We start from the raw sequence: 15,713 nt of genomic DNA, 5'->3' as shown, positions 1-15,713 counted from the left end.
GCTGCTTGAGCTGAATTATGTGGGACACGTGCAGCTTCAACAACTGTATGCAAAGTCGTAACAGCATATGCTGCAGTCGTGTCACCATTCGGGAGCTTGAAGCATGACCCATCCACCCACAATGTACCATCAAATTCAGCAAGAGGAGTATCGGATAGATCTACTCTCCCTTTCGTCTCTTCCTCTGTTCTAAGAAAACAATCGTGCTGTTCTGAAACACCTGATATCTCTACAATTGGCAACAATGTGGCTAGGTTTAAAGTACTGCACCTTTTTATGTGCACATGACTCGCTAGTAATGTTAATTCGTAACTGGACAATCGAGCACTAGTTAAGTGCTGTGTCTTGGTTCTAGTTAACAACGTGTCTACTGCATGTGGGACCATCACGACTAGTGTATTATTCATTACTAGACCAGCAGACTGTCGAATAGAAACAGCTGCTGCTGCGGCTCTTAAACAACTTGGCAATGCTTTAGCTACCAGATCCAAAGTCGGCGAAAAATAGGCACATGGACGCTGCCTACCTCCAAATAACTGAGTCAACACTGACAATGCACAGCCCTCTTTCTCGTGGACATACAATGTGAAAGGCTTACTGTAGTTGGGAGTACCTAACACAGGAGCCGAACATAATGCTGTGCGCAATTCGAGAACTTTTCTGACACTCTTCAGACCAAGGAATGGGATTGGGTGTATTTTTACACGTTAATGCCACCAAGGGTTTGGCCAATAACGAAAAATTTGGAATCCACTGTCTACAGTACGATGTAATGCCCAAGAAAGCACGCACTTCACTCTCTGTTCTTGGCACACTCAATTTCGCTATTGCCTGAATTCTTTCTGGGGTCAGTTTCCTTCCCTCCTTCGATAAGAGGTGACCTAAGTAGGTCACCTCTTGTCGGCAATATTGTAGTTTGGAAAGTGACACCTTGTGATGCAGATCACACAGATGACGCAATAATGACAGCGTGGCCTTTTTACAAATTTCCTCAGTATCTGCAGCAATGAGCAAATCATCCACATACTGTACAAGAGTAGCACCTTTAGGTAAAACAATCGTATCAAGCTGTGTTTTTAGAGCTTGACTGTATATTGATGGACTTTCACAGTAGCCCTGTGGAGCACGTTTAAAGCGGAAGCTGCGACCTCCTAAACTGAAGGAAAAAATATCCCTGCTCTCCTCAGCAATCGGGATGCTGAAGAAAGCATTCTTCAGGTCAATCACCGAAAACCAAGAGGCAGAAGCTGGAATCATAATCAATAATGTGGTAATGTCGGGGACAACTGGGAATTGTGGCACAACTATTTTATTCACCTCTCTCAGATCAATCACGAATCTGTACACAGGTGGCTGAGAGGGATCAGTTCGTTTTAAAACAGGCAGAACAGGACTATTGCAAACGTTGCCTCGTGTTTCTTCAATCACATCTTTTTCAATCAATTCGTAAACGATCGCTAGCAAAGCTTTTTCACCTTCACTAGATATTTTGTATTGGGGAATTCGTGGCATTTGAACATTGGCTTTCAATGTTACAACATATGGTGGTATTTCTAAAAGACCCACATCATTAGGACCAGCGGCCCAAAGAATATCTGGAAGAAACGACAATTCCGCTGGAAGTTTATCCCTCAACAAATACATTGGAGAAACCACTTTCTTGCCTAAAGTAAGCTGTACTCCAGAAGGAGAACAGTACAAAGTCGCATACAATCTCTTTAACAAATCCAATCCTAGCAAGTTTTCGCCACAACCTGTTGTCAGAATGAGGGGTGCTTCGAATTCGCAAGGACCAACAGAAAGAGACAAAGGGTCAGAAATCGGATTTCTAACTGGGGCGCCAGAAAAACCTACAGAAACGTTCATTTCGCCAGACAAAGGTGCGCCAGTGAGTTTGGAGTGCATAATAGAACTCTTTGTAGCACCAGTATCCAACAGAAAAGGCTCTGACACACCTGATGTAATCACCTCAACGTAAGGTCCACTCTGATCTACTGGAACTGAAACAACTCCCTCTCTTTGTCTATGGCTGTCCTAGCAATCATTACCCTCCAAATACTCCTCTTCTGTATAGTAATCATCAACATAGTATTGAGCTGTCCTGTCAGATGCGTTGTTCTGCTGATCGAACCTATTCATAGAATTTTGGGGTGGAAGGGGACGTGCGTTGTGGGGGACGTTTCCACGTCCTCTACCTCTAGGCGCTTGCTGAATACCACGACCTCTTACACCAGAAGCACCATTTGCACGCTGTAACAAAATAGGACAACTATACTTGAAATGACCCTCTTCTTTGCAATATGAACACTGGTTGGGGGCCTACAGGGACACGTGGCTGAGTGTACTCGGCTCTTTGCGAGTTCCTCTGATACTGTTGAGGCTGCTGAAAATTATTCTGGTAGTGATTCTGACCACTATTGTTTTGACCACCACCACCACGTGGCGGATATGCTTGCTGTAGCAAAACCTTCGTTTTCAACTCTTTAGTTTTCTTTTCTGCTCTATCTTTCTCGTCCTTGTCTCTATTTTCGTAATATTGTGCAGTAGCCAATATCTGGGCTGAAGATGACACAGCCCAAGAACTTTCCGAATCCTTTAACTTTTTACACAATTCTGGAAGCAGATTGTGCACGAATTTATCGACGAACAATCTCTGACCACCCTCCGTGGTCATATCTTGACCGCTGTGGTCGACAAAGGTTTCTTCAAACCTGGTGAAGAAATCTGAGACAGTTTCTTCTTTCTTCTGCTTGCATGCAGACAACTTATCCCAATTTACGCGTATTGCAGGCATTATCGTTTTCATGTAATCAACTATTTTACCAGGGAGTTCTGCTATCAAAGGCTCAGGCTTAGCACCACCAACTTTTCGGGCATCTGCAGCAGCAATATTAGCCCATGAGTCACCTAATTCCTGATCATGATCTGTATGACGAATTTTACCCCATAAAGGCTGTGGAACAACATTCCCAAATAACATATCGATATTGGCTAAATTCATTATACATGATCCAGCAGTTTGTGACAACTCTTTGTAATACCCTGCAGGATTTTTACGCGGATCAGGTAATGTCTGTTTAAGTGCTAAAACTTCAGCTCGCTTCCATGGGACATGTACCCATACACGCTGAAAGTGTGGCAGAATAGGTGGGTCAACAGTTGTATCGCCCTCTCTCCATTGTGGGGGAACTTCTCTCATGGGGTATTGTCGCGCCTGTTTCCTACTAGATGCACTCGGCTCAGATTGTGACCCAGAACTGCTCCCCTTACTCCGATATGATAACAATATTTCGACCGCTTTCTCTACTTCGGGACCTACAATCATGCCCTCTCCAAACTTAAACCGCACACAACACAACTCTTGCGGGTTGCATTCCAGATCATTGTCTTCCAAATCATCACAAAGGAAAACGCACATCTGTTCAAAAACATACCTCTGCGTCGGTGCTTCCCATTGATGGAAGACTTCCATGACAGACTCTACATCATACTTTACAGTGTCCATAACCCATTTCCGTGCTAAACGATTCAGTGAGTCTCTCTCTTGATAGTCAGGCAGTCGACTTCGCAACTGTCTTCGTCCCATGTTAGGGGTCGTAGTAGGCGACCCAAAAAGAGGTGAGAAAAGGTTAGTGACAGTGCTGGCCATTTTCTGCCGAATGGAAGGTGAAACTGAAGGAAGAACGGGTGGAACAACGGGGTGAGATAAGGCAGGGGGAGAGACAATAGCAGAGGAGGCATCAGGAGAAATAGAAGGAGCACTAGGCAAAATCGTAGAGGGAGCATTAGGAGAAGTAGAAAGTACACTAGGCAAAATCGTAGAAAGCACAGGTGAAACAGATGTGGTCGGTGGGCCTGGAGGAGGCTGCACCGTAGGGACAGGAGTCAGCTGAAGAACAGCTGGTGGGTTCTGCGGAGGAACAGGAGGCGTAGGTTGCACAACTAAAGGTTGCGGGGGTGCGGTGGCATTTTGCGCATAGGGGGGTGGTGAACTTAATAAATGCGACATTAATGGATCTTTTTCAGGCTCTTTTGCTGCCTCTTGCTGAAGAGACGGCAAAACTGGATAACATTTATCCATTGCCATTTTACGTTGCCTGTGCAACTGCTCACTCATCTGCTCTTCTTCATTGTCTTTAAACTGCATAGCAGCTTGCATTACTTAAAGTCCCCCTTCTCTCTTATTTTTCTTAGCTAATTTAATTTCCTTCTGTTTGGCCTCCTTACGCCATAAGCGGAAAGAGTCAAACATCGCCGGCCTGGCTTTCTTTTTAAAGAGTTTAACTTCAAGGTTATCTAAGATTTCGGTATCAAAGCTGCCATATTGGGGCCATTTTAAAACACCATCTTTTCTTGTGTATTTGATCCACACTTCATTATATGTGATGGGGCCTACCCCATGTTTCACATATAACTCGTAAGTTTGAGTTCCAACCGGAGGAACCGGACATGAGTCCTCCAATCGGGAGTCCCTATTATTACAACCAAGACAAAACAAATTTCCAAGTCTAAGACTAGGCATCTTCGCTCTCTAGTCTAGCTCCAAACTTCAAAGGATTATCGATTACGATATTTCTCGTGAATACACGAGTCCTTCGGCTTTGGCGCTTGCAAGCTCCAAATCAAAGCCAACTAAGGACTGGGAGACGCTTCACTTATACTTAACTGAGATATCGATGACGTCACCAGTAGACTCGTCTTAGTGTTTCGCTCTATCAAACTTCAAGGGTCCAAATCAGGGCGATAGCCAGGGCAGCAGTCCTCTGTAGCCGTTGGGAAGCGGGGAACCTCGCAGCAAAGACCTTCGGACCACGTCGACATGCAGGGGTCGATGAAGTGGTTGGCCGTCCTCCGGAATTTTCACACGAAGCTCCTCACGAACCTCTGGCTGACTGGTACCACTGGAATCCCCCCAAACGTTGGGCGCCAGCTGAGGTACTGGGTTTTTAAGAACCGGCACAGAACCGGCAACCCAGCGGTGTCAGGGTACACCCAGAGACCTCGGGTTCTTCCTGATTTAGACCACAGAAACTCAGTCTTCTAGGTGAAGTCAAGGATCGATTTTATTGGCTGCAACCAAGGTAACAAGTGTCCTAGAAGTACAACACACGGGGAAGTATATTCTCAGGAGACTGTTCGAATTTACAAAGTCAGGCTTCTCTTTTTATACAGAATATTCAGCTTCAGGCAAACATTCTTCGAATTTACAGTATATCATTTACAGTTCTTTGTTACAAAGGAAAAGCAGAGTCATGATGACATGTACATATTTCACTTCGTGCTGCCCACAACAAATCACCCGGCAAGGCCCAACATTTCATCAGATATCGGTGGACCCCCAATAAAACAGGCACCTCCCCACCATAAAGTAAGTGAAGCAAAAAGAGTAGAGACAGATGTGAGCAAGATACGGCAGGTGTGCGCGCTGAAATGGTTTTATGGCTTGTTGAGCCTTGATGCTATCTTGCTCGGCCACTGGGAGGGGAACTGACCGAACGAGTTCGGCCTGGGGCAGTGGTTCCAACTTGCACAGGTCATAGGAAAGTCGATGAAGGTGTACGTGTCCTTTTGGGATCGAATTCAGCTGGATTATAAGCCTATGTAAAGGGCAACTCAGAAAATGGCTTCCATACCCAAAATGGAAGTTGAGGGTTCTGAACGAAAACGACGATTTCGAGGTGAAATCGTCACTCGAATTTGCTGGAAATGTTTGTACATAGTGTACTCGTCATTCTCGACCTTTTGATACCAAATTCGTCATATTTCGACTAAGTTTAATTCTCGAGTCCAGAATGGTTACACGAGTCCAGAATTTTCAGAACCACACATGGACATGGGTTGGGGGGTGAAGACGCCACATGGACACAGGTGGGGGTGGGTAGGGTGAAGAAACCACATGGACAAGGGTGGGGGTGGGTGGAGAAGAAGCTCCATAGACCGGGGCGGGGGGATCGGGGGGAGCAGCAACCAGGACAAGGGAGAAGTGGCACCATGGACACAGGGGTGGGAGATGACGAGGCCACATGGATAAGGGTGGGAGGTGGGAGGAGAAGAAGCAACACAGAAGAGGACAGCAGAGAAAGATGAAAATAGTATTTCAATCAAGCATGAGCTGCGGAAGGACAGCAATCAAGATGAAACAATTTGTCACAATTATTTGCCGCATCCTAATTGGATATCATGTGCTAACTGTTCTGATAAAGCAAGTACTATGAAGCCAAGGAATGGTAAGCAGTGGGCAGGCTGCAATCCCCTGCTGCACAATATCTCTTAAAAGTGACAGCGCTTTGTGCCGTCTAAGGCAAGACCTCTAGAAAGGCAAAATCTTCCTTCAAGTTGTTAGTCAGGAAGCACTAAAGGTGACTTTGGAAATATGCAGAAAAAGATGGTCATCGAAGATGACACTGGGATATGGTTCAAGGAAAGCGGTTGAGGACAGTTTGCCAGCTCATTAGGCCCCTAAGGACTCTTAGAGCAAGGGTTGGGGCAGGGTTGCAGAGCAAGCCAAAGGACGGCAGCTGCTGTCTCTGGATACCCATGATGTGAATATTGACTGGCATAAAGGGATGGCCATGTTACAGAGTCTGCAGCTCACATCCTGTGCAAACTATTATCCCACTGGGTTGTTCAGGAGAAGAGCAAGAGGTCACAGGAATTTTTTCAGAGTGGTTTATTCCCACCCGTATTCTGATCTTGGCCTAAATCTGATTATGCAGGCCAAATTTATTCGCAAGTGCTATGGAGACAGGACAACACGACTGGTAGGGGCAGAGCTCTGGAACACTCCGGATTAAGTCCTCACAAAACAACCAGCATTTATGAAAAATACGTAGGACCTGGCTGTTCTAACAGGCTCTCTCATCCCATCACAAGTGCATCGAGACTATTCCCATGCTGTGGAAGGGACAGGGTCCACTGGGGGCTACTGAAGATGGGGGCTACGTGCTTTGCAAGGGATCCCAGACTGGCTGCTGCTGGTGACTTCTCTTGGAAGGGGATGGTTTACTCATTCGTACTATGACGTTGCTGCCTATCCTACAAAACAAAGATAATATCTGTGTGGACCGAGCCCTTTGTTCAATAGGCTGATCAGTTGTTAGTCCGCTTCATGAGTGCTCACTCTACTGTTCTTCTTGCAGCTGCCTGGAAGTAAGTGGGGACATTGGCCCGTACATTTTAATGTTTTAATGTAGGCCCAGTGTGGACCTGAGAAGCAGGAACTGGAATACACCTTTCATGCAATCAAATAGCTACTAATATCAGAACGGCTTTCTCGCATTCAGCCTGTATCATCCCACAGGCTTCCCAGAGTGCATTATGAAAACTAGTACCAACAGTCTGTGTATCCTTTGCTGGTCTTTCACTTTTTGGCAGCATGCCCTGCAAATGGATTTATAAAACCTGTTTTGTCAAGATTTGCTGATCCATTCAGTGACTTCTTAGGAAGATAGATATTCGGCTTAGCTGTCGATTTATTGCACATAATAAAAAGAACGCCATACCGGTTGCACAGCTTTATAGGTTAAATCAGCTTCTCCAATTGGCTTACTCATCGTCCTTGGGTACGCTTGAGTTGTGAATCATGGTGAGAGGGGCTGGTTCATGGTCACATTGGTGACCTTGACCTTTTCCTTTTCCCTTCCCAACAACCTCAGGGCATGCAATAGGTCTATCTGATAGTCAGTCACCTTGATAGCGAAAATGGCGTCCTTGCTTACCACAGTCCTCTCTCGCCTCCTGTTCCACGGCCATGTATGATGTACATGGTGTATGATGATGTAACAATCCCTTTTCTGTCATACGCTGGCTCCTGTTATCGCCATGTATCATATTAAATTAGCATCCTTTTATACTACAGTAGTTGTACCATACCTCATCGATCGCTTCATCATCTCAGGAGGCTTCCTTTAGTAAATTTTGACTTTCTGAAAAGACCTTAAAATTGGCATTTTCCATGAGCGCTCAATCCCGGAATTGAATTCCAGCGGATCTAGTCTCACTCTTCTGAATTTCATCCATAAATGTGCCCCTTCCCATTGGAGTCTTTTTATTTTTTGTTATGCTGGAAATCCTGAGCCAGGCATGGGCACACCTTGACCCTCTTGGGTATCTTCCTGTGTATCTCTCCTCTGCCCCACCCCCCCCCCCCTACTTTGTCCTTCCTTGTCCCCACTCTATTCGCTCTAGCCCCAGCCGTCTTGCGCCTCCGAGTGGGCAAAGTACCTTCAAACTGTAGGTCCCTCCCTGCTGAAAACTGTTGTTTCTCCAGCAACTCCTGTACTGTTTTGCCCCTCCTCCTCTGTTTAAGCCATCTTTTAACGCATTCCAGAGCATTGTGTTTTTTTTGTGTGTTTTTTTGTTGTTGTTTTGTTTTTGTCTTTTAAAACTTGTAACTCAACCCCAATTGATGTCCAAAGTTTGCCCTGTAAAGGGAGTTACTACCTCTTATTAAGTTACTCGGCCACTGAAAAATAATCTGTCTGATAATTCCAAGAGGTAAGTTTGAACATTATCTGGGCTTTAGCTAAGTTTTGATTGAGAGGAATGGACGGTTGGAAGCAATTAGGTTAAATTAGTTTTTTTTGTAGGACACCTCCTACCTCTGCATGTCCTCTTCAGGGTACTGCTCGGTGTAAACATTTCATGGCCAGAGCTACATTAGAGCACAAGGCCAAGGGAGGACGGCCTGATCTGGGCTAGTGCAATGTTTGGCAGAAGGAGTCTTTACTTTTTCTGGGACTTAGCGGCACCACTGTGGGATCTTTATTTCGTATTCCTACCTGAGATTTGTTTAAGGCCACTTTAGGGACTATTTTGGGTGCGTTTTGAGTGACGTGTGTTTTATAGAAATTTGAAGTGATTTGAAATGTTGTTACACGACAGTATAAAGGCCATGTAGCGGCACGAGTTGTGGTTACTGTTCACCAAACAGTTGTGCGATGGTTCTGTGATGGAACTGCTCGTAAATTGTCGTCTGCAATGGCATTGTAAATGGCCTTGGAAATCTTGGTTCATAAAAACTAATAGTCTGTACTGGGAGAGGGGATTTGCTTGCCTTTCTACTAGTCTGACACTACTGGATATTATTGAAGATGTGGATATAAGCATTGGCAAAGTCAGAATGTCTCGCCTTTGGGACCTATTGGCCAGTCGAGGTCCGTGCATTTAAGCGCGGCGGAGCAGGGGCGGGGTTGGAAGTCGACATACGATAGGAGTGAATATAAAATAAATCAATAGGACCACTTACATTGTGCTTGCCGCATCACCGACGCAGCGGGCGCAAGGTAAGTGGTTTTATTTATTTATTTATTTTATGTTCACTAGTCCCTGTGCCTACAAAATGACGCAGGCACTTGAAAAACTTTTTTTTTTAACTGATCCGATGTTGGATCGATAACTAGAAAGAAACATGCTGGGAAGGGGTGTGGAAGCAAAACTGGGGGCTCAGGCGGGGAAGCAAAATGGAATTGAGGTGGGGGAGTAATACAGGGACGGGAATAACACAGAAGGGGCAGAGTAGCACGTGGCAAAACAAAGCAACACGGAAGCAGTGAAGCACACCGCGAGACCGAGCAACTCATGGTGGGGCGGTTACCTCTCTGGTGAGCACAGAAGCACAAGGCGAGACAGAGCAACTCATGGCGGGGCGGAAACCTCTCTGGTGAGCACAGAAGCTCAAGGCGAGATAGCATCATGCAGACTTGGGGTGGAGTACAGAGAAGCACACGAGGAAGACTGCTGAAAAGCACACGTACTCTCATAGAGTACTTCGCTAAAAAGACAAAAGAAAAATGAGAAGTGTAAGGACACAGGGATGGGTTCATGCTCCAGGAGAGGGACAAAGTCACAATTGGGAAGTAAAGCATACACAAGCCATCCAATAGGAAGCCAGCAAGAGAGTGCCAATAGGGCTCAAGCCGTGGTAAACAATGATTGCATTCTAAGCCCACTGTAAGAATGTCCTGCAACGTGAGGCCTAATCAATTGCTCCCTTTCATTCATTCATAAACTGCTTTCCCTCACTCTCTTCATAAAATAACGTGTATTTGTAAAGCACATGTTCACCCAAGGGTTTCTTGGTGCTGAATGACAGATGTTTGTTACCCAACTCAATAATACTCATTTTATCGACCTCAGAAGGATGAAAGGCTGAGTCAACCTGCCAGGATTTGAACCTGTGACCCTGATGTTCAACACAGGTCACTACAGTGGAGGCATTAGTCCACTGAGCCACCAGACCTGGCTATTTAAAATGCATAACATAACAAAAGTATGACAAATCATGTAACGTGCCAGCTTCTGAGTGTACCTTAAGCTTTGGCAGGACGGGGATGGGTATGGTACTATCTCTCTCCACCAATAAAGATCCAGTACATTCAGGCGAGATCATGGTCTGTGGATGCAAGGACTAAAGTCTCTTTCTGTCATTCGCAGGCTCGCAGCACGGACAACCTGGAAACTAGTACAGAAGGGAACCGGAACTTGGGCAGCACGTCAGGACCAGGCATCAAAGGGAAGCCCCCCAAAAGGTAAGTCCACTGTTGTTTTTCATCATTCCACATGGCAGGCTGTTGGACTGTTTCTGCTGTTCAGCCGCAGGTAATGTGTTATGGAATAAAGTCATGACCAGACATCTGTGCCTGTGTACTGTAATATTGCAGAGTTGATGCCGGTGTGCCTAAGCTGTGTCCCACAAGAGGCGGGACTGCAGTACAGCACAGACGTCACTGCATCCTTTAATCTGACTTATTACAACAGGTTTCATGAAGTGGTGGCTGGGCTGTGGTACAGTAGAGTTGATGGGTGTTATAGCAGAGGCAATGCTGTGGTTTCTGTGCTTCATTGCAGAAGTAATGCAGTGGTGGCTGTTAGTTGCAGAAGTAATGCAGTGGTGGCTGTTAGTTGCAGAAGTAATGCAGTGGTGGCTGTTCATTGCAGAAGTAATGCAGTGGTGGCTGTTCATTGCAGATGTAATGCAGTGGTGGCTGTTCATTGCAGAAGTAATGCAGTGGTGGCTGTTCATTGCAGAAGTAATACAGTGGTGGCTGTTCATTGCAGAAGTAATGCAGTGGTGGCTGTTGTTCATTGCAGAAGTAATGCAGTGGTGGCTGTTGTTCATTGCAGAAGTAATGCAGTGGTGGCTGTTCATTGCAGAAGTAATGCAGTGGTGGCTGTTGTTCATTGCAGAAGTAATGCAGTGGTGGCTGTTCATTGCAGAAGTAATGCTGTGGTGGCTGTTGTTCATTGCAGAAGTAATGCAGTGGTGGCTGTTCATTGCAGAAGTAATGCAGTGGTGGCTGTTGTTCATTGCAGAAGTAATGCAGTGGTGGCTGTTCATTGCAGAAGTAATGCTGTGGTGGCTGTTCATTGCAGAAGTAATGCAGTGGTGGCTGTTGTTCATTGCAGAAGTAATGCAGTGGTGGCTGTTCATTGCAGAAGTAATGCTGTGGTGGCTGTTGTTCATTGCAGAAGTAATGCAGTGGTGGCTGTTCATTGCAGAAGTAATGGAGTGGTGGCTGTTCATTGCAGAAGTAATGCAGTGGTGGCTGTTCATTGCAGAAGTAATGCAGTGGTGGCTGTTGTTCATTGCAGAAGTAATGCAGTGGTGGCTGTTGTTCATTGCAGAAGTAATGCAGTGGTGGCTGTTGTTCATTGCAGAAGTAATGCAGTGGTGGCTGTTCATTGCAGAAGTAATACAGTGGTGGCTGTTCATTGCAGAAGTAATACAGTGGTGGCTGTTCATTGCAGAAGTAATACAGTGGTGGCTGTTAATTGCAGAAGTAATGCAGTGGTGGCTGTTCATTGCAGAAGTAATGCAGTGGTGGCTGTTGTTCATTGCAGAAGTAATGCAGTGGTGGCTGTTCATTGCAGAAGTAATGCAGTGGTGGCTGTTCATTGCAGATGTAATGCAGTGGTGGCTGTTCATTGCAGAAGTAATGCAGTGGTGGCTGTTCATTGCAGAAGTAATACAGTGGTGGCTGTTCATTGCAGAAGTAATGCAGTGGTGGCTGTTCATTGCAGAAGTAATGCAGTGGTGGCTGTTGTTCATTGCAGAAGTAATGCAGTGGTGGCTGTTCATTGCAGAAGTAATGCTGTGGTGGCTGTTGTTCATTGCAGAAGTAATGCAGTGGTGGCTGTTGTTCATTGCAGAAGTAATGCAGTGGTGGCTGTTCATTGCAGAAGTAATGCAGTGGTGGCTGTTGTTCATTGCAGAAGTAATGCTGTGGTGGCTGTTCATTGCAGAAGTAATGCAGTGGTGGTTGTTCATTGCAGAAGTAATGCAGTGGTGGCTGTTCATTGCAGAAGTAATGCAGTGGTGGCTGTTCATTGCAGAAGTAATGCAGTGGTGGCTGTTGTTCATTGCAGAAGTAATGCAGTGGTGGCTGTTCATGGCAGAAGTAATGCAGTGGTGGCTGTTCATTGCAGAAGTAATGCAGTGGTGGCTGTTCATTGCAGAAATAATGCAGTGGTGGCTGTTCATTGCAGAAGTAATGCAGTGGTGGCTGTTCATTGCAGAAGTAATGCAGTGGTGGCTGTTCATTGCAGAAGTAATGCAGTGGTGGCTGTTGTTCATTGCAGAAGTAATGCAGTGGTGGCTGTTCATTGCAGAAGTAATACAGTGGTGGCTGTTGTTCATTGCAGAAGTAATGCAGTGGTGGCTGTTGTTCATTGCAGAAGTAATGCAGTGGTGGCTGTTGTTCATTGCAGAAGTAATGCAGTGGTGGCTGTTGTTCATTGCAGAAGTAATGCAGTGGTGGCTGTTGTTCATTGCAGAAGTAATGCAGTGGTGGTTGTTGTTCATTGCAGAAGTAATACAGTGGTGGCTGTTCATTGCAGAAGTAATACAGTGGTGGCTGTTCATTGCAGAAGTAATGCAGTGGTGGCTGTTCATGGCAGAAGTAATGCAGTGGTGGCTGTTCATTGCAGAAGTAATGCAGTGGTGGCTGTTGTTCATTGCAGAAGTAATGCAGTGGTGGCTGTTCATTGCAGAAGTAATGCAGTGGTGGCTGTTCATTGCAGAAGTAATGCAATGGTGGCTGTTCATTGCAGAAGTAATGCAGTGGTGGCTGTTCATTGCAGAAGTAATGCAGTGGTGGCTGTTCATTGCAGAAGTAATGCAGTGGTGGCTGTTCATTGCAGAAGTAATGCAGTGGTGGCTGTTCATTGCAGAAGTAATGCAGTGGTGGCTGTTCATTGCAGAAGTAATGCTGTGGTGGCTGTTGTTCATTGCAGAAGTAATGCAGTGGTGGCTGTTGTTCATTGCAGAAGTAATGCAGTGGTGGCTGTTCATTGCAGAAGTAATGCAGTGGTGGCTGTTGTTCATTGCAGAAGTAATGCTGTGGTGGCTGTTCATTGCAGAAGTAATGCAGTGGTGGTTGTTCATTGCAGAAGTAATGCAGTGGTGGCTGTTCATTGCAGAAGTAATGCAGTGGTGGCTGTTGTTCATTGCAGAAGTAATGCAGTGGTGGTTGTTGTTCATTGCAGAAGTAATACAGTGGTGGCTGTTCATTGCAGAAGTAATACAGTGGTGGCTGTTCATTGCAGAAGTAATACAGTGGTGGCTGTTAATTGCAGAAGTAATGCAGTGGTGGCTGTTCATGGCATAAGTAATGCAGTGGTGGCTGTTCATGGCATAAGTAATGCAGTGGTGGCTGTTCATTGCAGAAGTAATGCAGTGGTGGCTGTTCATGGCAGAAGTAATGCAGTGGTGGCTGTTCATTGCAGAAGTAATGCAGTGGTGGCTGTTGTTCATTGCAGAAGTAATGCAGTGGTGGCTGTTCATTGCAGAAGTAATGCAGTGGTGGCTGTTCATTGCAGAAGTAATGCAGTGGTGGCTGTTCATTGCAGAAATAATGCAGTGGTGGCTGTTCATTGCAGAAGTAATGCAGTGGTGGCTGTTCATTGCAGAAGTAATGCAGTGGTGGCTGTTCATTGCAGAAGTAATGCAGTGGTGGCTGTTGTTCATTGCAGAAGTAATGCAGTGGTGGCTGTTCATTGCAGAAGTAATACAGTGGTGGCTGTTGTTCATTGCAGAAGTAATGCAGTGGTGGCTGTTGTTCATTGCAGAAGTAATGCAGTGGTGGCTGTTGTTCATTGCAGAAGTAATGCAGTGGTGGCTGTTGTTCATTGCAGAAGTAATGCAGTGGTGGCTGTTGTTCATTGCAGAAGTAATGCAGTGGTGGTTGTTCATTGCAGAAGTAATACAGTGGTGGCTGTTCATTGCAGAAGTAATACAGTGGTGGCTGTTCATTGCAGAAGTAATACAGTGGTGGCTGTTAATTGCAGAAGTAATGCAGTGGTGGCTGTTCATGGCAGAAGTAATGCAGTGGTGGCTGTTCATTGCAGAAGTAATGCAGTGGTGGCTGTTCATGGCAGAAGTAATGCAGTGGTGGCTGTTCATTGCAGAAGTAATGCAGTGGTGGCTGTTGTTCATTGCAGAAGTAATGCAGTGGTGGCTGTTCATTGCAGAAGTAATGCAGTGGTGGCTGTTCATTGCAGAAGTAATGCAATGGTGGCTGTTCATTGCAGAAGTAATGCAGTGGTGGCTGTTCATTGCAGAAGTAATGCAGTGGTGGCTGTTCATTGCAGAAGTAATGCAGTGGTGGCTGTTCATTGCAGAAGTAATGCAGTGGTGGCTGTTCATTGCAGAAGTAATGCAGTGGTGGCTGTTGTTCATTGCAGAAGTAATGCAGTGGTGGCTGTTGTTCATTGCAGAAGTAATACAGTGGTGGCTGTTGTTCATTGCAGAAGTAATGCAGTGGTGGCTGTTGTTCATTGCAGAAGTAATGCAGTGGTGGCTGTTGTTCATTGCAGAAGTAATGCAGTGGTGGCTGTTGTTCATTGCAGAAGTAATGCAGTGGTGGCTGTCCATTGCAGAAGTAATGCAGTGTTGGCTGTTCATTGCAGAAGTAATGCAGTGGTGGCTGTTGTTCATTGCAGAAGTAATGCAGTGGTGGTTGTTCATTGCAGAAGTAATACAGTGGGGACTGTTCATTGCAGAAGTAATGCAGTGGTGGCTGTTCATTGCAGAAGTAATGCAGTGGTGGCTGTTCATTGCAGAAGTAATACAGTGGTGGCTGTTCATGGCAGAAGTAATGCAGTGGTGGCTGTTCATTGCAGAAGTAATACAGTGGTGGCTGTTCATTGCAGAAGTAATACAGTGGTGGCTGTTCATTGCAGAAGTAATACAGTGGTGGCTGTTCATTGCAGAAGTAATGCAGTGGTGGCTGTTCATTGCAGAAGTAATACAGTGGTGGCTGTTGTTCATTGCAGAAGTAATGCAGTGGTGGCTGTTGTTCATTGCAGAAGTAATGCAGTGGTGGCTGTTCATTGCAGAAGTAATGCAGTGGTGGCTGTTGTTCATTGCAGAAGTAATGCAGTGGTGGCTGTTCATTGCAGAAGTAATGCTGTGGTGGCTGTTGTTCATTGCAGAAGTAATGCAGTGGTGGCTGTTCATTGCAGAAGTAATGCAGTGGTGGCTGTTGTTCATTGCAGAAGTAATGCAGTGGTGGCTGTTCATTGCAGAAGTAATGCTGTGGTGGCTGTTGTTCATTGCAGAAGTAATGCAGTGGTGGTTGTTCATTGCAGAAGTAATGCAGTGGTGGCTGTTCATTGCAGAAGTAATGGAGTGGTGGCTGTTCATTGCAGAAGTAATGGAGTGGTGGCTGTTGTTCATTGCAGAAGTAATGCAGTGGTGGTTGTTGTTCATTGCA

At 45.6% G+C, this 15,713-nt stretch overlaps 1 protein-coding gene across 3 annotated transcripts in view; it reads left to right on the top strand.

Moving 5' to 3' along the window:
• The window catches only part of ARHGAP33 (Rho GTPase activating protein 33), a 463,864-nt gene that overhangs the window by 350,963 nt on the left and 97,188 nt on the right, over nucleotides 1-15,713 (top strand). For all 3 annotated transcript variants that reach the window (XM_078655399.1, XM_078655398.1, XM_078655400.1), the window contains one exon: nucleotides 10,435-10,529. In XM_078655399.1, the coding sequence (XP_078511525.1) occupies nucleotides 10,435-10,529 (95 nt within the window). The remainder of the gene's footprint in view (nucleotides 1-10,434; nucleotides 10,530-15,713) is intronic.

This window comes from Lissotriton helveticus, chromosome 7, assembly GCF_964261635.1.
Source record: "Lissotriton helveticus chromosome 7, aLisHel1.1, whole genome shotgun sequence".
Taxonomy (NCBI): Eukaryota; Metazoa; Chordata; class Amphibia; order Caudata; family Salamandridae; genus Lissotriton; species Lissotriton helveticus.
This window is presented reverse-complemented; position numbering and strand designations above follow the sequence as displayed.